General features: G+C 47.4%; 1 protein-coding gene across 1 annotated transcript in view; it reads right to left on the bottom strand.

The window, feature by feature from the left end:
• The window catches only part of DDX3X (DEAD-box helicase 3 X-linked), a 514014-nt gene that overhangs the window by 44301 nt on the left and 445716 nt on the right, over positions 1-23997 (bottom strand). Inside the window, exon 15 of the mRNA XM_078658293.1 lies at positions 7639-7756. Coding sequence (XP_078514419.1) covers positions 7639-7756 — 118 coding nt within the window. The remainder of the gene's footprint in view (positions 1-7638; positions 7757-23997) is intronic.

The raw sequence follows: 23997 nt of genomic DNA, 5'->3' as shown, positions 1-23997 counted from the left end.
TAGACATTCTTTTAACCTTCCAGCCTGGTAGGTTTAACCATTGACTGTGCTGCGCCCTTTTCAATGTTACGGTAGCACATGGGGCCATACCCTGTGCTCTTGGTCTTACATTAAACATTGTAAAACACGTGGAGCATTCCATCCGTGCTGCTGCTGCCACATGAAATGAATGAAAGAGCAAGCTCTTCTTACCTTGTTTGAGGATGAAGCATCCTTACACTGCAGAGTACTCCCCCCGAATACCTGTAGGTTGTTCTGCCAGAGAACAATGTGCTCGCTTTGGTGCATGAGGAGGAAAAGGGGGCGAGCAGTGGTAACCCACTGCTTTGCTGAAAATTGTTTCCCCTTCTGCAACATTCCTTGATGCCACCTCTCCCCTTGGAGTTCTGGTGGCCTCTCTCTTCTGTCCTATGTCTGCTGCTGTGCTGCAGCGCACCTCCGATCTCCATGGCGGAAAAAATAATCTGAGAGCCTGCACACACTTTATGGGGGTTGTAGCCTCACCAGGGGGATCAGGTTTCGCAACCTCCCACAGCAAAAAAATAAAAATAAAAATACAAAGCACTTTCCGAACTCCAACCACTAGATGGTGGAATATGCACATGTGAGAAGTTGGCCTGATATGCAGTGCTCACTATTCTAGTGATCACTATGTATCAGTCCAAACAACCCTTATTGAGGATTGGTTGTAAGTCAACCTTATAGACCAGCTATCCTAGTAGCATGGATACGAGCAGTCTAAGGCTAAGACTCTAGAGGGCGTGTTAAGCCAGCTGTTTTACCATCACATTACCCCTTGAACACCCATTGAAAGGACACCACACAAGTGTTATGAAAATAAACAGTGTATTTATTAGAATCACAACAACCCTGTGCTCTTTATGAGGACAGGGTGCTAGGCACACAACAAAACTCTTACGAAAATACTTAAGTTAGCACGGTATACACAAATGCCCGAGGGGCACGAAAAACCATATACTTTAAAAGTGGAATGCGAATTACTAGCAGGTAAGTAACAGTACTAATAGGCTTTGGAATCGCTAGGACTTGACTAGGGAATCGTTAGATTACTTCTAGGAGGCCCAGGGGACTCGGGTGCAGAGTGTGCACTCTCACGCGGGATGCGGGACAAAGTCTATGGGAGCTAGAATTCACAAAGTTAGTGTTCACGGGCGAACCCGACCTGGTAGGGAGAAAACGACAGTGGATCCTGACCCTTGGATAGTGAGGCTATGCTGGGACACCGAAGTGACGAAGTTACCTAGCCCAGGGGCTGCAGCTGCATAGGTCTCAAAAGACGTCGGGAATCCTCGTTGCCGGACCAGGAGCCTGGAAGAAAGGAGTTGCTGGCAGGCGACCAGTGAAGATTGTTCGAGTGATCCAAGCCTGGATCGAAGAGGGATGACACCTGAAAGCAGAGGGGACCAAGTTCGTGACTACTAGCCAGTAGTCAGTGGGCACCAGGAGGGCACCGGATGGCAGTCACCTCGACTAGGTGAGTTGGCGACGCTGGCTCTGCAGATCTCACGGACCAGGAGGTGTTGTCGGCGACCAGGATGGAGAGGCGAGCTGTCCCACGATGGTTGAAGCTGTCGGCGTCGAAGTCACCCAGGATTGGGCAACAAGCCTTGGCTAATTCAAGCCCACGCGGTGGACTCAAAATGGCGTCTTGAGTGGACCAGGAGGGTCCGGGGTGCTCCTCTTCAGGAAGGGAGCAAGGGCCAGTCTGGAGCAACCAGACCAGCAGCAGAAATGTCGGGCGTCGTTCAGAAGGCCACAAGCCAGCGGGCTAGTAGCCAAACAACGCGGTGAGCAGCAAAAAGCAGAAGGGCCCCACGCAGATCGTGGAGATGCTGGGAGGCTGCACTTCGGTGCTGGAGCTGCTCAGGGGCGGGGCTTCTCGGACCCCAAAGCACTCACCAGGAAATTACTCGGCGGGCTTGCTGGAAAGAAGTCGTGCAGTCTTGCAGATGGCCGGTCCCGCGAGGTCTCGTCGCACCCACGGTTCTCAGCTGGGCTGTAGAGGTGGGTAGAGGTCAGAGGTGCCAGGGAAGCCGGTTCTCGTCGAGCTGGGCAGTCGGATTCCGGAAGAAGGACTTGCAGCAGACCGCAGTGTTCTTAGATGGTGCCTGCGGATGCAGGGTGACTACTCCTTAGCCACAAGGGAGAAATCTTAGGAAGAAGTCTTGAGTTCCTTTCATAGAAAGTAGTTTCAGGATTCAAAGATGATCTGATTTGGAAGGGGGCCAGTCTCTACCTTTATCTGGGAAAAGGGGGCTGGCATGCGACTAGGTCCTGCCCTATGGGTGGGACCAGGAGGGGGGTGGTTACACCCACTTCCTTGGCAGGCTTTTGCCCAGCACAGGGTCTGGTGTGTCCCTGGAACTGGTTCAAGCCAGCCTATGCACAGTGAGCACCGGGGTGCCACGTGCAGTCACCTTCCTCTGTAGCCCTGCCTACCTACAATACACAAAATCCTGTCTGGGACGGTGCTGGCACCGCCCCTGGCAGGAAACACTTTGTCCTTATCTCCTGCTCTGGGAGGACTCCCAGCAGCAGGAGGGCAGACTTGTGTCTCGGTGGCAGCATCCATTTTGTGGAGCTGAGGCTCTGTTTGACTTTAACCGGGGTTACAGGCTACATGCATGTCGTGTCCCTCTAGAAGGGTGGAATGCTAACCCCGTCGCCAGAATTGGCGAGGGGTTAGTATTCCAATTCGTATGACACCTTACTCGACATGTTTTGATAAAGCGATACCAGAGTTGGCATTTAACCGCGAGGATTATAATGCACTTAAGTGTATATGGTATGCGATATCATGGAAACGGCTAAGGGATAGATCCCGAAAGCCGCAGACAGGCTCAGCTCATGCCAGAGCACCATCTCACACGATTCCAAGCACTCTGCCTTCAGGATTGTTAAGGCCTGCCATAGGAGTGACTGATAGGAGATCTGTGTGTCCATTTTAGGGTTAGATATAGGTATACTATATCTAAAGCAAAGGGTGATTACACCACCTTGCCCTAGCTGTCAAGCAGCCAGTTGTGTCAGATTTGGATGGCCAGCCAGGGGTGGCATAATACATGCTGCAGTCCCTGGTAGGCCCTGGGTACACCTATGCCCTGGGTACCTAAGGTACACTGTACAGGGACTGATAAGGTGACTCAGTATCCAATTGGGTATGTACCTAGGGTACATGGAATCCATTTTACAGAGAGCAGTAGGCCTGGGGTCCTGAATAGCAGGGCCCCAGGTCAACGAAGTCAGAAAACCAGCAAAACACCAGGCAAAAAGTTGGGGGCAACCATAGTCAGGGATCTACCTTCCTACAGCACAGCATAGTGAATCCAGAAAGATTCACGCTGCAAAATGTTACTTACCCAGTAAGCATCTGTTCTTGGCATGTAGAGCTGTAGATTCACATGTGTTGCATACTCCTGCCATCTAGTGTTGGGTTTGGATGTTTAAGTTGTGGTGGAGTCGGCCTTGTTGAGTCGGCCTTGTTGAAGACGTGGTGAGGGGTCGGTTGGTGATCCGGAATCGACCCGAGCCTGTGGAACCATAGAAGTGTATGTTTGGGGCGTCGTACTCACGGTTGGCCCCGTTTCATCACTGGATTCGTCTTCGACGGCTCAGATCTCTTGTTCGTCGTCTCCTACCTAGACGACGTCTTCGTCGACATAGTAGTTGGAGTCATGCTCCGAATCTTGATCTGATTCTTCGGCGAGATAGTCTTCATCGAAGATATTTTCCGGCACTGGTTTCTGCATGATTAGCCTAACGAAGTGTCTTTTTGGATCGAAATTGGGCACAGGCTAGGCACTCGGATTCATTATGTTCCGGAGATAAACACTTGTTACATACAGGGTGTTTATCTATATGTGGGTATTTCGACTTACAAAGAGGGCATCTTTTGAATGGACTTCGTTCCATTGACTGGTCCCTTTGGCGCCGAGAAGGCCCGCGGCCCGATTAGACGTCCAGAGTTGAATAACTGTAAATAAAGCCGTCTGCACAGATAGTAAACAATACCGACGAGACCGAAGGTTTTTGGAAAAGTTTTTTTAGATTCCGAACTTAGAGTAAAGGAAAGTACATCCGAACCCAATGGCAGAAAATAATCTGAAGATGGAGGATGCCCATGCGCACTGTAGTCCAGGGGAGGAGCCACCTATCTCGTGATAATTCGAAGACTCTTCCAGGACAACAATGTGCAATCATCCGAACCAAACACTAGGCGGCAATCTATGCACATATATGAATTCAGCAGCCCACATGCCTCAAACACGAGTTACCTCGCCCAGGGTAGCCGGGTGCATAGGTGTCTTTTGATGTCCGGTTTCGTCGTCTTTTTCAATGGTGAGCTGCTGCAAAGTGCTGCAGGCAACCAAGTCGAAAGTGTCCGGGTGGATTCAATGGTGGATCGGAGATCTGAAGAACCTGAAAGCAGAGGGGACAGAGTCTGGGTCACTAGCCAGTGACCAGGAAGGCGATGAGCGGATGCCCACCGATGTTGGGTGCTTTCAGATGAAGCTCGACTTAACAGCTACGAGGACCAAGAGGAGTCAACGACGACCAGGCGCTGGATTCAAACTGTCCCACGAAGGATGTAGAGTGCTGCAGGGTCAGTATTCGGATTGGACCCAACAAGCCTTTGACAACAGCAACCCACGCAGAAAGCAAAGATTGTCTTCGGTGCAGCAATGTCTAAGGGACTCACCACTTGGTGGCTATTCTGGGAATGTCTGAAGCAACCAGGAAAGCCCAAGAAACAGCAAGGTTACCTTCGTGGGGACCACCCAGTCGACGGACCAGGGATCGCGAAGGAACCTCGAGCGAAAATGCTAGAAGCGGGCCCACGGAACCCTCGTAGAGTGTAGGCCCACAATCTTCGGTGCAAATGGTGCTCGGGGCTTGGACTACAAGTAGCACAATGCACAACTTTGGGGAAACCTCAGGAAGTCTATGCAATAGCAAATGTGCACGGTGTCCAGGAGTTCCAGTTCCACGTCACTCGTGAGGGCTGCGGATCTCAGCTTTGCTGGTATCCAGTGTCAGCCTCCAAGAAGTCTGGAAGTCCGTGTCCGGAGTCGCAAATCTGGCGGGAGCCTTGGAAATGCAGACCAGCAAGATGCTTCTTTGGTGCCTGTTTGTACAGGGGAGTCACACCTTGACCCCAAGGGAGATTTTTACATCTTCTAGTTGAAATATAATGTCGAAGTTTCAGGATATATGTTGTAGAGTTTTGTCCAGGTGTAATCTGAAGTCCTAAGGACTGGGTTCCTATACTTATACTAAGTTAAGGGGGTGGACTTACTCTGGGGACTCACCTATGGGTGGGTCAGGGAAGAGGGGTGGTTAAACCCATTCCATTTGTCCAGTTTCGCGCCAGAGCAGGGGCTGAGTGCCCCTGCAACCGGTTTGAACTGGAGTATGCACAGGGACACCAAGTGTGTCCCCAGCACGGTCTGAAAAGCATTCTATTCTGGGAGACTCTGAAAAATCATTAGGCATCACTGTAGACCCGAAACTCAAAAAGACCAAACACATTAAGATCTCTGCCAAGAGCACTTTCCTAAACCTGAAGCTATTGAACAAAATAAAGCCTTTTATCCCAGCCAAGGACCTTAAACAAGCTACCCAATCACTGGTGTTAACTAATTAGACTACGGGATCGCAACCCTCTCAGGCTCAAAGGCACACCTGGCCCCCCCTTAAAACACTAAACGCAGCAGCTAGAATGGTCACAGGAGTGAAGAAATTTGATCATATCTCACCCGCACTTCAAACTAAAATAGCTCCCAGTATAGTAAAATGTTAAGAATGTTTGCCTAAAGCACAATATTTCGTATAAAAAGAGAAGCCTGACTTTGTGAATTGCGGCAGTCTCCTGAGAATATACTTCCCGTGTGTTGTACTTCTAGGACGCTTGTTACCTTGGTTGCAGCCAATAAAATCGATCCTTGACTTCACCTAGAAGACTCCGAGTTTCTGTGGTCTGAATCAGGAAAGGACTCAAGGTCTCTGGGTGTGTTTCCCTGACACCGCTGGGTTACCGGTTCAGTACCGGTTCTGAAAAACCCAGTACCTCAGTTGTAGTATGTAGTCACTTTTTATTCACTCTTCACATTACAATTTTGCAGTAGCATCACATAATATCGCGGTCCTGATGAAAGCAATGGACTCGTTAGTCCTCGAATTTGCTGAAACATGTTGACCATCCTTACATCCTGGTAAATATTTGTTTACTTTACCAATGCTGCTTTTTAACATTGGTGGAGCGAGCATAAAACAGAATAAATAATTTTTCCTGCTCTCACCCAATTTTAGACTCACTGTACATTTCTTCTTCACATGCACTGCAGATCAGTCACTCTCCTTTCTTTTACCAATGAGTGGCCTGTGACACTCAAAACCATATAGGTCGCCTCTAGGTATACAAAGGTTAATTACATCTGACCTTCCATCAGATACCAGAGGCGTACCCTGGATATGGTTAACAGGAATCCCAAATGATGAAGGGCGGTTCCGAGTGGTGACTGATGGGTATCTTGTGAGTAACCACAGAGTACCTTTCTTCTTTTCTTCATGTAGGGTTTAACACTCACGTCTCCAGGTAGATGCACCACAGTTAGACTTTAATTTAGACCCTGTGACACTTTTGTTCGTTATATTAATGAGTATCCCCTGGAAGAGAAGGGTTAGTATCCACATTTTTATTCACCACCCAGGACATAACTTGAATGGAGTCCGTTCCATCGACCGCTATAGACCCCGGCATGGGTAGGCTAAATGGCCCTTCATGAATCTTCTGATTGAAGGATTTAGAGTGTAAACGAAACGTATAGATTGGGAAGGCAATCGATAAATACCGAAGGTAGTAAATTGCGCATCTAAGGGAATCTGAAAAACAGTACCGGAGCACAACATTTCACATCCGAACCAGATGTCAGAAAAAAAACAACAACAATGGAGTTAATGCCCATGCGCACCATCACCGAAAGGAGGAGTCACCTACCTTTTGACTGGAAAGACTTCTTCGAAGAAAAAGCAAAGTGCAAACATCCGGACCCAACACTAGATGGCAATCTATGTACAGCATGTGATCTACAGCTCACCTGCCTCAAACATACAAGTTCGAACAGCACTTCTATATTATGAACAGCATTAACATATGGACATAAATATTACATTTACAGCACACCATGCCCTTCCCTGATCCATAATGAGGTACTGTAAACTATCAGTCAAAGGTTTTGTGCTGGAGGGGGTGGGTCTAAATGCCTCAAGGAGAAAAACATGAAAACCTGTTGTCCTTGACCCCAAAAAAATGTTCCGGGCATCTGGCTACAGGAATTCCACACCCCAGGTACAACCACGCTACCCTGCGAGGCAGATTCCAAAAGAGAAGCGTGGTTAGACAACTGGAGGATCACCAGCATTGTGGTCCTGTCGGAGGGCGAAAGGACCCTGCCCAGTAACCAGAGACTGCTAGTTAACATGCACATATGATCCTCAAGTACAACACTCCATTACTGCACCCCGACCTTCACCCACTAATTTTAAACTCCATGTTTTATCAAGTGAAGAGAAATTCTACCCATTTCACTTTAAAATACATGCATTAAAATGCATTACCAAGGTTTCCTACACGGCCTGTACGACCAATTCGATGCACATATTCCTCAATGTCACTTGGCAAATCGAAGTTGATTACATGTTTCACATTTGAAATATCCAGTCCCCGAGCGGCAACCTAAAACAATAAAAGTAAGAGTTAAATCTAAAAGGGAAAAAATATTTAAATGAATACAGAATAATCCCTGCCCCATACCCCCCGCCTATGTGCTAATACCAGATAAATAGTTTCCATCATTAAAATAACTCAAGTTACTTGTGACTATGTGGTCTATAATAACCTAACCCCCAATGCCGCCTGAAATGTTATACATTTCTCATCAGGGTACAACCGCCCTTGCACCCAATCTTTCAACCTTGCCACCAACATGTCAGTCTCCTGAACGGAGTTTTTGTCTGGTCTATACAGACCATAATGAATCTGTTCACGTCTAAACAGATCAATGATTTTTTTGTGGATGGTGCTGGATTCGGGAAGAGGGAGTAGTAGGGCAAGTTAATTTGGATGGAAATCAGTAGGGACGCAAGCATAACATTTAGGTTGGTTTGTGAGATTCATTTGTCCCTTGTGAAAAGCAGAAAAGGTACTTCAACAGTGAATGGCTCCTTGCTGTTTAAGTACTAGGAGAAGCAGGTATTCCAAGAGAGAAACTTTAGGTGTGCTTTGCAGATCGGTTCGAGGAGGGGCAGCATCAGGTGAGACAGGAGAGTCACAAGTTACCATGACACTGGAGAGCACTCAACAGAGCAAGTTGCTGACCTATAACTTTGATTCTCCAGTATTGGTAATTTTCATTGCTTGCATCACTCCCCGTCGGATGAGTCCCCGGTAAATAAAAAATACCATATCAATACGTACAAAAAAAAATGAAGGCCTAGGCCTCATCTCATTTTGTAGCATATCCACCTCTATGCAAAAGACCAAAAATAATGAACAGCCAATCAGAACAGTCTCACCCCATAGAACCTTCCTGAGAGCCTCAGATTTTCGTAGCCGTTGTGTAACAGTAGAACAGAATATGCTAGAGGCTGAGCTTTCCCAGGGGAGGAGGGTGGGCGCATGGGAATCTATGAAAGTTACCAATACTGGAGAACCAAAGTTACAGGTAAGTAACAGTTTTCTTACTCCTTACTTCTTATTGGAACATTCATAGATTCCCATTGCTTGTATCAGAATAGACAGCAGTCAGAAAACGCACTTTGTGTAATACATTGTATAACCTTGCAAGATGTATATATTCATAAGAGATACTAGTTAGCAAAACTAGTAATCAGTAAAAATTAGATACAAAATGTGCGAAACCAATTGCAGGAAGGAGGGTTAGAAGGGAAAGCTCACCGCTTATAAGAGATTCCTCAGGACTGCCTGTCCCACTGCAGCATCACTTAATGAGGAATAGTCCAAGAAGTAGTGCTTCGTTAAAGTATGGGCACTGCTCCATGTTGCCCTGCAAATATCTTTGATCAGCACTCCAGCAAAGAGCCGTGGAAGAAGAAATGGATCTTGTAGAATGCGCCCGGACTTGCCCTTCTAGGCGCTTACTGGCCACTTGGTGATAGTATTGGATTGTGCTGGCATCCATCGTGCAACCCCTTGCTTCGAAAGAGGGAAACCCTTGCGAGGGGCACTGAAAGCAACAAAGATTTCCTGAAATCCTTGGTGCGCTGGAGATAGAATTTCACACATCTTTAAACATCTAAAGAATGAAGAGTTTCTGCCGGAATAGTAGGTTGATGAAGAGGCTTGGAGAATGTCAGGTTCATTCAAATGAGTCAGAAGGGACCTTCGGGATAAATTTGGGATTAGTACTGAGAATCAGTGTGTCCTTTTTAGACTGCAAGAATGGATCCTTGATAGTGAAAGCGTGCAGTTCACCTACCCTCCTGGCTGATGTTAAAGCGGGAAAGAGGGCCACTTTCCATGAGGAATTTAAGGTCTACCCTATGAATTGGTTCAAAAGCCGGCATCATGAGTTGAGTAAGGACTAAGCAGAGCTGCCACAGAGGTGGTGGAGGTCTAACTGGTGGGAAAACTCTAAAAAGACTTAAAAATGGTTTCACAATTCTTGCCGACCAGAGGGAAGGTCCAGAAGAAGTTAAGCGGAATCTAGAAATAGCTGCCAGGTGCACCTTGATAGAGTAATGAGCGAGACCTGGCTTGACTTAGCTAATGTTAAAATGTACGGCAACATTTGATGAGGAGCAGAAGTAAGAATGAATGTTCTCTTGCCAGCACCACAGGCAGAAACGCTTCCATTTCAAGCAATATGTCTTATTCGTACTTGGTGCACAGGCCTGAGCTAGAACATCTTTACATTCTTGTGAGATATTTAAATTTTGAAATTCTCTGTGCTATGGAGCCACGCTGATGATTGAAGCGAGCTCAGATCCGGATGCACCACATGGCCCTGGGACATTGTCAGAGAGGGAATTGGGCGCAGATGAATGGGATGATCCAGGGAGAGCAAGAGAATTTATTTATTTATTTATTTATTTCCAGGTTTGTATGGCGCTATGAATCGATTCCCGAAGGAATATCTCCGCGCCTTTGGCACAACCAAAGAACAGAAAAGACTCGTCAACATTTTAATGAACTAGGCAGGAGATCAGTCAGTTAGGGATTTGAAGAGGAATGTTTTAAGCTTTTTCCTAAAAGGGAAATGTTCCCTACATACTCTGATTTCCTTTGGGAGTAGGTTCCACAGCTTTGGACCTGCTACCGATAGGGCTCTTTCCCCCTTTCTTGCCTTCATGGCCCTAGGAACACGTAATAGTTCCTGATCTCCCGATCTCAGGAATCTGGACGGAACATAGGGGATAAATTTCTCAGTGAGGTAACCGGGACCAGTTCCAGTTAGGCATTTGTGGATGACGCAGCAGATCTTAAACATCACCCTCTGCCTAACCGGAAGCCAGTGCAATTTGGCCAACAGTGGTTTTGAGGGAGTGCGGGGCGGGACATTCAGTACCAGTCGTGCAGCCGTGTTTTGCACAACCTGCAATCTAGCAAAGATGCCCTCATTGGCAGCTAGCATTAACCCGTTGCAGTAGTCCAGCCTGCTTAAAACTAGGGACTGGACCAACGTTCTCCTGGTGGTATCTGGTAGCAGGGGGAATACTCTCCTGAGAAGCCCGATGACATGGAAGCATGAGCCCACCACTTGGTTAGTTTGTTGTGTGTAGGTGAGCTCATGGTCCAGTTTGACTCCCAGGTCTTTTACCACGGTTTTGGGCACAGGGACCGGGCCAAGGTCTTGAGGCCACCAGTCCGGGGTCCACAACCGTTTTGCCTCTCCGAATAGCATAACCTCCGTTTTGGAGACGTTGCACTGCAAATAATTGGCTGCCATCCAGCGGGACACCTCCTTCATCCCTTGGGCGAAGGAGGCCCGCACCTCAGGAGTCATCGTTTTAAAGGGGAAGAGGAGTTGGGTATCATCCGCGTATGATACCGGAATGAACCCGTGGGATCTCATGATGTTCGCTAGGGGGGCCACATAGATGTTAAATAACGTGGGGCTCAAACAAGAGCCCTGTGGCACCCCCTTTGAGATCACCACCTCCTCTGATTGATATGGTCCCAAGATGACTCTCTGGGTGCGTTCGCTGAAAAAACTCCTGAGCCAAGCCAGGGCCTTGCCTTCCAGACCGATGTCAACTAGTCTGGAGGTCATGATGTCATGTGACACAGTGTCAAACGCCGCTGACAAGTCCAGAAGCACCAGAACAGCGGAATAACCCCTGTCCTGTAGCCTCTGGAGATTGTCAGCGACAGACAGCAAGGCAGTCTCAGTACTGTGTCTGGGTCTAAAGCCCGACTGGGAGGGGTCCAGTACACCTGCGTGTTCAATGAATTTCGACAAATGCTGATTCACATGCCTCTCAGCAAGCTTCCCTAAAAAAGGGAGAAGGGAGATCGGTCTCAGATTCGTCAACTCAGACCACGGAATCGCGTTGTTTTTGCGCAGAGGCCTCACAAGTGCCTGTTTCCATTCCAGCGGTACTTCCCCAGTAAGCAAAGATATGTTAACTATCTGCCGTATTCCAGCCCCCAAAATCTCCAGCAAAGTTGGCATAATACGTGCTGGGATGATGTCAGACTGGCACCCACTCTTTGTTTGCATGACAAGGGCAGTCAGCTCTTCCATAGAGATAGGTGGGAAGGCAATAAGCGTCTTAGCCTCATTGTCTGGAGTCATGGTATATGACGGGATTTGACAGTCAGTTGTTGTCATTGGGTCGTAAGAGGGGGATTTGGATGTTAGTATTTTATTATAAATGGCGTCAATTTTCCTTACGAAAAACTGTGAGATGTTATCACAGATTTCTTGGGATTCGACCCCATCAGTGTCACAGGCAGCGGGCTTGGTAAAAGTCTGCAGAATTGAGTACAGGAGTTTTGCATTGGAGCCAGCATCTGATAATTGGGCTGCTATGTGTTGTTTCCTGGCAGCTCGGATCGCCTTGTGATATTTTTTGGACGACCTCCTGAAATTCTCCTTATCGTCTGCCTTATGTGTGACTCTCCATTTTTTCTCCAACCCTCTCATGATCTTTTTTTGCTGCCTAAGATCTCCCGTAAACCAGACTTCTTGTTTGGGAGCCGGTCGTGGTTTATAGGTTCTCAGTGGGGCCACATGGTTGATAGTTGTTGATACAGCGTCACTGAAAGCCTTTAGAGCTAAGGTGGCGTCATCACCAAATGCTTCCCACTTAGGTTCCGAGTAGTTGGCCCTAAATTTGTCAGGGGTTAATCTATACCAAGGCCTTCTGACATTGGCCAACTTCTTATAGATAGTTTTGGCTTTGTTGTTGTCACGAGTGTAAAACACAATGACTGAATGATCAGTCCAAACAACTTGGTTGGGGGTAAGACAATTAATAGCTGCAGAGTTATAGAGCACTAAGTCGAGGGTATGGCCCGCAGAATGAGTCGGACCCTGATTCTTTTTAGTAAGTCCCAGTGTGGCCAGGTCTGCTAACACCGTCTGTGCATCAATGCACGTGGTGATCTCACTGTGGATATTAAAATCCCCCACCAGAAGGAAATCAGAGTTGGCTTGTATGTACTCAAGAAGCTCCGTAAACCAAAACTGGCGGGGCCACCAGAATCATCCTGCAGGGTTCTGTTTTGAGCTTCTTGAGTAGCCTTGGTATTAGTGGAATCGGAGGAAAAGCGTAAACAAAGGCGCCTGACCAGGCCATTGAAAGCGCATTCCCCAATGATACCTGATGGTACTCCCTGCTTGAGTCGAGTCTGCATTTCTTCTTCTCTGGAGTGGCAAATAGATCTATGGACAGTGAACCCCAGAGATTGAAAATTCTTTCCAGAGTATGTTGGTCTAGTTCCCACTCATGGCTCACTGATTTCAGCACAGTGCATGTTCCGTTTTGTTGAGGGCACCTGGAAGATGCTACGCTGAAAGAGCTCTGATGTTGGATAATCCACTCCCAAAGCTCCTGAGCTTCTTTGGATAGCAGACGAGACCTTGTTCCTCCCTGCTTGTTCACACAATGCATGACCGTCATGTTGTCCGTATGGACCAGGACGGTGGATAGTCGGATTTGCGGAAGGAAAGCCTGTAAACCCAGACGAATCGCTTTGAACTCCAACAGATTGATGTGGAGAAGGCGCTGCTGGGGCTGCCAGCGGCCGCTCACCTGGAGGTCTTGCAATACTGCTCCCTGGCCTTCTAGAGAGGCGTCTGTTGTAAGTATTCGAGGAGCTGGGGTGACTGAAGGTGAGACCCTGAGAGATGTCTGATCATCCACCAACAGGCCGCTTTTTTCACAGGCTGAGTTATTATCTTGTAGTCATAAGAGCCTTCTGCTTGGCGCCACAGCAAATCCAGCTGCTCTTGGAGGGGGCGCATTTGTAGCCTGCAATGCGGAACTAAAGGAATGCAGGATGAGATCAATCCTAGAAGGGACTTGTACAGGCGAACTGAAAGTTACCTTTTTCGCAACAGACAGGTGGAGGCCATCAGTTTTGTCTGACGTTCTTTTGATGGGAACGCCTTGCAACAAGTTGTGTCAAGAATAGCTCCTAGGAACTATGCCGACTTGGACAGGCACAGGACTGACATTCCTTTGTTGTGCTGAAGCCCCAGGTGACGGAAGAGCCGAGTGCATGCTTCGACTGCATCTGTTGCTCCTTGATAAGACTGCTTTCACCAGCCAGTCGTCCAGGTAAGGAAAGACCTGTTCAGTCTGTTTTCTGAGAAACGTTGCGACCGGGTCTAAGACCTTTGTGAATATCCACGGTGCGGATCGTAGTCCGAAAGGCAGGACCTTGAATTGGAAGTGGCTCTTGGCTACTGTAAAGCGTAAAACCTTCCTGTGGGCCGGGTGGATAGGAACATGGAAGTATGCATCCTCGACATCTAGGGTGGCCTTGCAATCTCCTGAATTGTGGAGCCGCAAAATGTCCTGCAAGGATACAATCTGAAAAGAGCGCTTTATGAGATAGGTGGTTAGCTCCCTCAGGTCTAAAATTGGGCGCCATTTTTCTATGGTCTTTTGAACGAGAAGGAACCGAGAATAGAACCCATTTCCCCGCTGGGATTGAGGAACCAGCTCCTTTGAGAAGTAGTTGGTGGGCTTCTAGAAGTAGAAGACGTAGATGTTTGTATTCGGTGGCTCTGGATGGTGATTTGTTGAAACTCCAGTGTATGGCCTGACAAGATGATATTACGAACCCACTGGTCTGATGTTAAAAGTTGCCAGTTGTGGAATTATTGTGAATCCTGCCCCCACTGGTGTAACAGGGGATGAAGGAACAGTATGAAGAGCCGGGAAGCCGCTATTGGCGCTGTTGCAAAGTCATCCTGTGCCCTGGGTAACCCCCCAACTTTTTGCGGACTGTAACTGGTGGTAACTGACGCCGACTGACCCTGGGCTCTGTTTAACCAGGCTCAGGGCCAAGCTAAAAGGAAAACATTAGAATACAGTTAAGACACCCAGCATACACTATGGTATGGTATGGTGGGGTGGGGTAGCCTTGTAATTGGCATGACCTACCCCATAAGCCCCTAGTATGCAATAGGGCAGGGGATTGAAACTACCTAGAAGTCTCCAGTATCCTGGGGCATGGCAGTTTAGAGGCCAGCAGATGTTCTGCACTAGCATGCGTGCAGTGCTGAAGCCTGAGGTCAGTTTAAAAGCATCCCTGGTGGCCAGGACAGCTTTTAAACCTTAAATTGTGCCCAAACGCGACTTTGGTGGCAGGGGACCTTAAAAATGAAAAACCTACCATGTTTTTGCATATTAGGGACCCCCAGGGTCACCCCTAGGTATCCCAGAGGTGGGGGGGTCAGTTATCTATAAGGAACGCCTTTATAAAATGAGTTTGTATATGCCTGGTTAAAGTGAAAATTTACATTTCACTCCCCACATTGTGTTAAAGAGCTGCTCAAATTCGACTTTGATGCTAGAGGAATTGGGTAAGGATAATCTGCATGATTTCTGCAGATTCAGAACCCCTGAAGTCTCCCCTGGGTGCACAGGGGGTGGGGGTATTGTAGAAATTAGGGAAACCCTTATAAAATATGGTTTTATAAGCCCTGGTGCTACAAAAGTGGCCCAGTCATTTTCCCCATTGCAAACCCCATGCCCCTAGGTTAACATGGTAGGAAGTTCTGGATTAATAAATATTGATAGGAGAGGACTAGCCGGATCATTCAAAGACTTCCCAGAATGGTAGTCGTAAATCCAACAATATTATATTGTTGAATTTCTCCTAAAGTGTACATACAAGAAGTTAAGACTTTCTTGTTTGTAAGTCCAAATTCAGCCTTCCAGTGGTCTGCCCTGATTGGTCAGAGTTAAGTGGATTAGCCAGGCTGCTTTGAAGAGTTAAGGAACCCCTCTGGTTAATCACTCTGCTGGGAGGGCAGTGGGCTTGTCATTTGGATGGGTTTTGTTCAAGTGGATTGTGGAATTGAAGTTCTACACTTTCAAGGACCCTCTTGGAGACTCCAGAACCTTGGATTGCGTGTTGGGATACTTTGGGACCCGCAAGCAGAACGCCAGGAAGGTGTTCTAACTGGACCCCGCTTGCTGAAGAAGGCGGCCCACTACAGTGGTGAGAATTGTTCAGAACAATTTATAAAGGTGTCCCTGACCGAGAAAACGAAATTACTTAAAGGGGTGCTGTTGGTTTCTAAGCACTAGAAAGTGACTAATCTTTAAACATTCATCTCTCTGGTTCCAGACAGTGGATTATTTTCGTTTTGGTGTCAGTTAAAAGATCAAAATATTACCTATTTGTATAAATTGGTGTTAGATTTATATTTTGTGTTTTGTCTTAATTTACTGAAATGGTGTTTTTGAATGCTTTACATACCGGTCTTTGAAGTTAAGCCTGTCTGCTCGCAGCCACATTACCAAGGGTTGAGCAAAGGAATAATTTTTTAAGACCTATGCTGAGTCCTATCATGCGTTAGTGGCCTTATTGCCAGTGGCAGACCTTCATTTGCCCCTACCAATAACCCACTTTCCAACAGACGCTTAAAGGAATCTCTCCCCTGGCGCCTTTGTCATCCTCTGAGGAAGGAGTATGACGAGATTTTCTTCTCTTTTGGAGATCTCCTAGATGTAGAGGATGCCTCGTCGCTGTCAGTAGAGATTACCTCCTTTCTGGCCTTTAGCTTCTGAAGCCATATCAAAAGGCGTCCCTCAGGATCTCTAGGAGTTGTACTAGATAAAGTGTGACATACCTTGCAGACTTTGACCTGGTGATCCGGGTATAGACAGTAAATGTAGTCTGCATGAGGGTCATCCATTTAGAGCCTCTTTGAAGAAGTGGCCCAGGCTCTAAATGGAAAGGAATATGCTACTTACCAGTATGCATCTGTTCTTGGCATGTAGGGCTGCTGACATTCATATCTGTGCATAGATCCCCGCCTAGTGTTTGGTCCGGATGATTGCACATTGTTGTCCTGGAAGAGTCTTCGAAGTATCACAATATAGGTGGCTCCTCCCTTGGACTACAGTGTGCATGGGCATCCTCTCCAAAATTCAGATTGTTTTTCGCCATTGTGGCAGAGATGGAGTATAGTACAGTAAGAGATGTCCATGCAAAGAGTGAATGCTGCAGCTGTGTCCGGCACCGGGGAGGTGGGAGGGCGATATGTATGTCAGCAGCCCTACATGCCAAGAACAGATGCATACTGGTAAGTAGCATATTCCGTTCGAGGCATGTGTGCTGCTGAATTCATATCTGTGCATAGAATGTATAGCAGTATCTCCCTTAGCGGTGGCTACCTGTGGCAGCTGCAGCAGTCTGGAAAAGAGTTTTGAGAACAGCCTGTCCTACAGCAGCTTGCTGTTTGGAATGTACATCTACACAATAGTGTTTTGTAAATGTATGTGTGGTTGACCATGTGGCTGCTCTACAAATTTCGTGTAAAGGAATATTTCCCAGGAAAGCCATGGATGCCCCTAGCTTGCGTGTGGAATGCGCTCTAGGGGGGACTGTTAAGGAGCGTTTTGCTTTTAAATAACATTTGGATGCACTTAACTATCCATCTGGCTGTACCTGATTTAGAAATAGCGTTACCCTTGTGTTGTGGTGAGAAGGCAACAAACAATTGTTTTGTTTTTCGAAATGTTTTAGTCCGGTCTATGTAATATAGCAGAGCTCTCTTGACATCTAGGGTATGTAGGGCCCTCTCGGCTACTGTCTGTGGGTTCTGAAAGTACACTGGCAGTTCCATAGTTTGATTTATATGGAAATGGGATACCACCTTTGGCATGAACTTAGGGTTTGTTCTAAGAACTACTCTATTTGCATGTACTTGAATTAATGGCTCGTGAATAGTTAGGGCTTGCAGCTCACTAACTCTTCGAAGCGAAGTAATGGCAATAAGGAAAGCCACTTTCCAAGTAAGAAATTGTAGTTCGCATGAGTGCAGTGGTTCAAAAGGTGGTCCCATTAGTCTGGTCAAGACAACGTTTAGATTCCAGACTGGTGAAGGAGGGTGTCTTGGAGGAATTACGCATTTAAGTCCTTCCATAAACGCTTTAATTGCTGGCACCCTAAAGAGTGAAAGGTGTTGCCCGTTTTGCAAATATGCTGCTAACGCAGCTAGGTGTATTCTGATGAATGAAAAGGCTAAATTGCACCGTTGTAGGTGCAATAGGTAGCAAATGATGTTTTGAGTGGAAGCATCAAGGGGGTTAATGTCATTGTTCTTACAGTAAACGACGAAACGTTTCCACTTTGCCGCATAGCATGCTCTGGTAGTGGGTTTCCTTGCCTCTGATAATATTCATGCAATCTGTAGGCAAGTTGAGGTATCCAAACTCTAGGATTTCAGGAGCCAGATCGCTAGGTTCAGCTGTTGCAGATCTGGGTGTTGGATTTCTCCATGGTTCTGAGTTAGAAGACTGGGTGTGAGTCGCAGTCTTTGATGAGGCACCACTGGCAGTTCTAGGAACGTTGTGTACCATGGTGCCTCACTCACGTGGGTGCAACTAGGATTAGCGTTAGAGAATGTTGGCGCATTTTGCGTGCCACCAGCGGTATTAGAGGAGCTGGGGGAAAAGCGTACGCAAATTTGCCTGACCAGTTCATCCATATCGCATTGCCCTGCGACTGCGGATGTGGGAACCTGGTGGCAAAGTACTAGCATTTTGCGTTTGCTTGTGGCAAACCCATCTATCTCCGGTTGTCCCCACTTCCGGAAGAATGGTTGGAGCACTTTGGGGTGAATTTCCCATTCGTGCATCTGTTGGCTGTGCCTGCTTAGCAGGTCGGCTACTTGGTTGTCCTTGCCTGGGAGGTGTTCTGCCATGAGAAAAATGTTCCTCTGAATGGCCCATTTCCACATTGCTTGAGCTAGGTGCGACAGCTGTGGTGAGTGTGTTCCTCCCTGTTTTTGAATGTAATACATAGCTGTCATGTTGTCCGTCCGGATCAACACAGCTTTGTTGTGTAAGTGTGTCGTGAAAGCTTTCAGGGCTAAAAAGATGGCAATCAACTCCAGAAGGTTGATATGCATTTTCTTTTGCTGTGCAGTCCAGAGTCCCTGTACTGTGTAGTGTAGGACATGGGCTCCCCATTCTACTAGGGATGTGTCCGCTGTCAACACTATTTGTGGGACAGGCTCTTGGAACAGTCGTCCCTGGCAAAGGTTTTTTGGATTCCACCAATGCAGAGAGTTGTATGCACGACTGGTCACCAACACTAGGTCTTTTAATTGCCCGTGAGCCTGGTTCCACTGCCTTGCTAGGCATTCTTGTAGCGGACGCATATGTAGTCTTGCGTGAGGGACTATGAATATGCATGAGGCCATCATGCCTATTAGCTGCATAAACACTCGGGCTGGTAGTGAGTGTTGGGGTCGGAACTTTTGTATGAGCGTCTGCATTCCCTGTACCCGTGCTGTGTTGGGATATGCTTTTGCTGCCAGTGTATCTATTGTTGCTCCCAGGTACTGTTGGACGTGGGAGGGTTGTAGATGTGACTTTGGGTAGTTTAGTGAGAATCCTAAACTGTGCAGTAGATGTATGGTCTTTGACATGTGGTCGGCACATTGCTGGGCTGTTGGCACGTGTATTAGCCAGTCGTCCAGATAAGGCTACACATGGATGTGCTGCCTTCTGAGATGTGCTGCCACTATAGCTAGACATTTGGTGAACACTCTTGGAGCTGTTGTCACCCCAAATGGTAGGACCTTGAACTGGTAGTGTTGTCTTTGAATGGTGAACCTCAAATACTTTGTGAGCAGGGTGTATTGGTATATGAAAATAAGCATCCTTGAGGTCTAAGGTGGCTAGGAAGTCTCCCTTTGGAAGCAATGGTAAGACTTGCTGGAGTGTAAGCATATAAAAATGCTCTGACAGAATGTACAGGTTGAGGGGCCTGAGGTCCAATATTGGTCTGAGAGACCAGTCGTCCTTTGGAACTAGGAAGTATAGGGAGTATACTCCTGTTCCCTGATGTTGCAGTGGGACTGGTTCTATGGACCTCTTTTGCAGCATACTGATGACCTCTTGCTGAAGTAGCGTTATATGTTCCTGTGACATAGGACGGTGCACGGGTGGTATGTTGGGTGGAGTTGAGGTGAGCTCTAGGCAATAGCCATGTTGGATAATTTGCCTGACCCACTTGTCTGTGGTGATATTTAACCAGACTGGCAGAAATTGTTGTATTCTTCCCCCGACCGGTGTTATGTGGTCTGGGGGTAGTGCCAAGAAGTCACTGCTTTGTGTTAGTGGAGGATCTATTTGCATTGCCTCCACGACCTCTTCCCTTTGTATGGTTTCCTCTATAACCACCCCTACTGGTGTTCTCGTTATATGTGGATTGTGTGTTGCTTTTGTAGTTGGAGGATTGCTGTGATATTCCTCGTGCGACTCCTCTATAATTGGAGCGACAAAAGGAGCCCCGGTGTTGTTGGGACTGAAGAGCTCCCATAGACTTTGCAGTTTCTGCATCCTTCATTTTGTCCAGACTTGAATCAACTGCTGGACCAAATAAAAAGTCTGGGTTTATTGGCTGATTACGAATTGTAGACTGGACTTCATTCTTAAAGCCTGATATACGAAGCCATGCGTGGCGCCTTCGCAGCACGCTTGTATTGATGGATCTGGCACCTGTGTCTGCTGCGTCTAGGGCACATTTAATGGAAGCATTGGTGATGAGCTTTACCTCTTGTATAAGTTTATCTGCCTGCTGTTTGTAGGGATCAGGTAAGTGCTGTAGAATATCTTCTAAACTGTCATAGTGCGCCCTATCATATTTGGCTAGCAAGGCCTGTGTATTGGCTATTCTCCAGGAGTTTGCTGCCTGAGCCGCCACTCTTTTGCCAGATGCCTCAAAGATTTTAGACTCCTTGTCTGGAGGAGCGGCCTCTCCAGTAGTCTGCGAGTATGCGCGCTTACGTGCGTTGGATACCACTAAGGAATATAGGGGTAGCTGCCCTTTGATGGTGTAGGATCTATAGGTGCAGCCCTGTATTTTTCTCAATTCTAGGGTTTATGACCCGTGCTCTAGCAATGTCCTTAAAAATGTCACTTGCATGTTTTAATACCCCTTTCAGCATTGGGAGTGTTTTTACATGCCTCTCCGATGTCGTCAGGGTATCAAAGAGGAAGTCTTCCTCAATAGCATCAAAGTGCATCTCTACATTGTGGTAGGTTGCTGCTCTATCTAGTAGTGAATTAAATGCTACTGTATCCTCTGTGGGTGATGGTTTAGTAGGGTATACTGCAGGGTCTGTAATGGGCAGAGTCCCTTCAGAGTCTGGTTCCCCTCCTCCACCCCGTGGCTGTGTATCTGGCTCTGAAAGTGGGTTTTGTCGATAACCAAAACCTACATCTGCGTCCTGATCTTCATCAGGGTTGTAGTCCGAGCGTGCAGGTGAGGTTGGGGCAAAAGGAGTAGGCATAGCCGGAGTGATAGGTTCAAAGAATATAGGAGAGGTAGCACAGTCTTTCCTTTAGTGGGATTTTTTGAAGGTCTTCAGTTGGTAGAGGCCTTTTCTTTTTGGTATAAACAGTCACTTTACCAGTTTTTGGGTCAATGTAGATTTTTGACTGGTTTTCTGTGGAGGGATCCGGGTGAATAAGTTCCTCTTCCACAGTCTGGTTTGGGTGCTGTAACCTTTGTTTTTTGTTTTTTCGGGTCGGCGCTTTTTGTTGACCGTTTTAGGTGGTTGGATCGATTTAGGCTGTTTTTCAACGGGTTTTGTTGGGTGAGCATCCTTTGCTGGCTTCACAACCTGTTTCGGACCGAGTGGTTTTGTCGGTTCGACAGTGTCTTTGTTATTTTGGAGCCTGATGTTTTGGCTCGACGCCCTTCGATTCGATGGGCTTCGGCTCGACCGATTTCCTTTCGTCCACCTTCGGTTTCGCTTTCGGGTCGACGGTAGTTTTAGGCGTGGCCTTGTTCTGTCGGTAATAGTTTTTTTTCCCCCTTGTCGATACCAGAGGCTGCTTTGCTCGATTCGACGTGCTTCTTGGGGGTCGATTCGACGTGCTTCGGCTTCGAGGTTGACTCGACTGCTTTGGTCTTCGATGTCGACTCGACGGTCTTTGTTTTCGAAGGTTTTATTGGTATTGTGTCCTTCGGTTCGACGCCTTTCGGCTTCGGTTTCCATGTAATTCGGTCCGAAGACTGTATTGTTGACCAGTTTCGGTTTCGATGGAACCGATGTTGTGTGACGTGTCTGAGGGCTCTTTTGATATGTTCTTAGCCGGGCGGTATGGCGGGGCTGTAGAACGAGGATGTTGATCTTGGCTAAGGCCTGCTGGCGATGCCTCGACCTGAGTCTCTGATAGAGGTGTAGTGTCTATATGGGGCGGTGTACTCACGGTTCGCCCCTCGTCGCCATCGGCGTCGTCTTCAACTGCTACGATCTCCTGATCGTATTCCTCGAGATAGACTATTAATTCTCCCTCTTCGGGGTAATATTCGGAGTCGGGCTCAGAGTATTCTTTCGTCTTGATCCGAGTCTTTGGCGCTGGCTAGATCTTAGTCATCGAAGAGGTTATCGGGTTCTGGCGCCGACCGTTGCATTTCTTGCCTCGCCGCCAGTCTATTCCGAATAGTCTTTTTGGATCGGAACTGGGCGCAGGCTAGGCAGCTATCTTCATTGTGATCTGGAGATAGGCATTTAATGCACACTGGATGCTTGTCTGTGTGCGGGAACTTAGAGTTGCACTGAGGGCAGAACTTGAATGGACTTCGTTCCATCGACGGTCGGTCCACGTGGTGTCGAGAAGGCGTCACGGCCAGATTCGACGACTGGAGTGCAACAAAGTTCTAAAAGTGTATTGGCAACGAGCGCTGAATACAGACGGATCCGAAGGCCTTTTGGCCGTTAAGAGTTTTTCTTGATTCAGAACTTGGAGAGTAGGAAGTACATCCGAACCCAATGGCGGAGAAAAACAATCTGAGGATGCCCATGCGCACTGTAGTCCAAGGGAGGAGCCACCTATCTCGTGATACTTCGAAGACTCTTCCAGGACAACAATGTGCAATCATCCGGACCCAACACTAGGCGGCGATCTATGCATAGATATGAATTCAGCAGCCACCATGCTTCGAACATGCTACTTACCAGTAGGCATCTGTTCTTGGCATGTAGGGGTGCAGAACCACACACCAACGCATTAGATCACCATCTGGTGGTGGGCACGGATGATTACACTTTGTTGTTGTCTTGGAAGAGTCTTTGTCTGTTGGATGACTCCTCCCTTAGACCGTAGTGGGCATGGGCATCGACTCCATCTTCAGATTGTTTTCGCCATTGAGCAAATGATGGAGCTGTAGGAGTACATATAAAGATGACCATGTATTGTGTATCTAAGAATACTGGAACAGACACCGGTAGCCGGGGAGGCGGGTGGGCGTGTGTGGTTCTGCAGCCCTACATGCCAAGAACAGATGCATACTGGTTAGTAGCAATTTCCGTCCGAGGCATATGGGCTGCAGACCACACACTATTGAATAGATTGCACAGCAGTTTCTCCCACCTGTGTCTGTTGCAGTAGTTTGAAGGAATAGGCTAATTACCAGTATGCATCTGTTCTTGGCATGTAGGGCTGCTGACATTCATATCTGTGCATAGATCACCGCCTAGTGTTGGTTCCGGATAATTGCACCTTGTTGTCCTGGAAGAGTCTTCGAAGTATCACGAGACAGGTGACTCCTCCCCTGGACTACAGTGCGCATGGGCATCTTCTCCATCCTCAGATGGTTTTTCGCCATTGTGGCAGAGATGGAGTACAGCAAAGTAAGAGATGGCCATGCAAAAGATAATATTGCAAGAGAGAATACTGCAGCTGCAACAGGCACCGGGAAGGAGGGTGGTCGATATGAATGTCAGCAGCCCTACATGCCAAGAACAGATGCATACTGGTAAGTAGCATATTCCGTTAGTCGCCTGTGGGCTGCTGAATTGATATCTGTGCATACACTATAGCAGTGTCTCCTCTAGCGGTGGTCACATGTACCAGCTGCAGCAGTCTGAAAAAGGGTTTCAAGGACAGCCTGGCCTACAGCAGCTTGCTGCTTTGATTGCACGTCTACACAATAGTGTTTAGTGAAAGTGTGTATGGTAGACCATGTTGCTGCCCTACATATGTCTTCAAGGGGAATATTCCCTAAGAAAGCCATGGATGCCCCCATTTTGCGCATAGTGTGCACTTGGGGGACCTGTTAAAGTGCGTTTAGCTTTTTGATAGCATATCTGAATGCATTTAACTATCCATCTGGCTATTCCTGACTTTGAGGTGGGATTACCTTTATGTTGCAGTGAAAAAGCAACAAACAGTTGCTTTGTTTTTCAAAATGATTTAGTCCTGTCAACATAATATAGCAGAGCTCTCCTTACATCTAGTGTGTGTGTA

The sequence above is a fragment of the Lissotriton helveticus genome, chromosome 8, assembly GCF_964261635.1.
Source record: "Lissotriton helveticus chromosome 8, aLisHel1.1, whole genome shotgun sequence".
Taxonomy (NCBI): Eukaryota; Metazoa; Chordata; class Amphibia; order Caudata; family Salamandridae; genus Lissotriton; species Lissotriton helveticus.
This window is presented reverse-complemented; position numbering and strand designations above follow the sequence as displayed.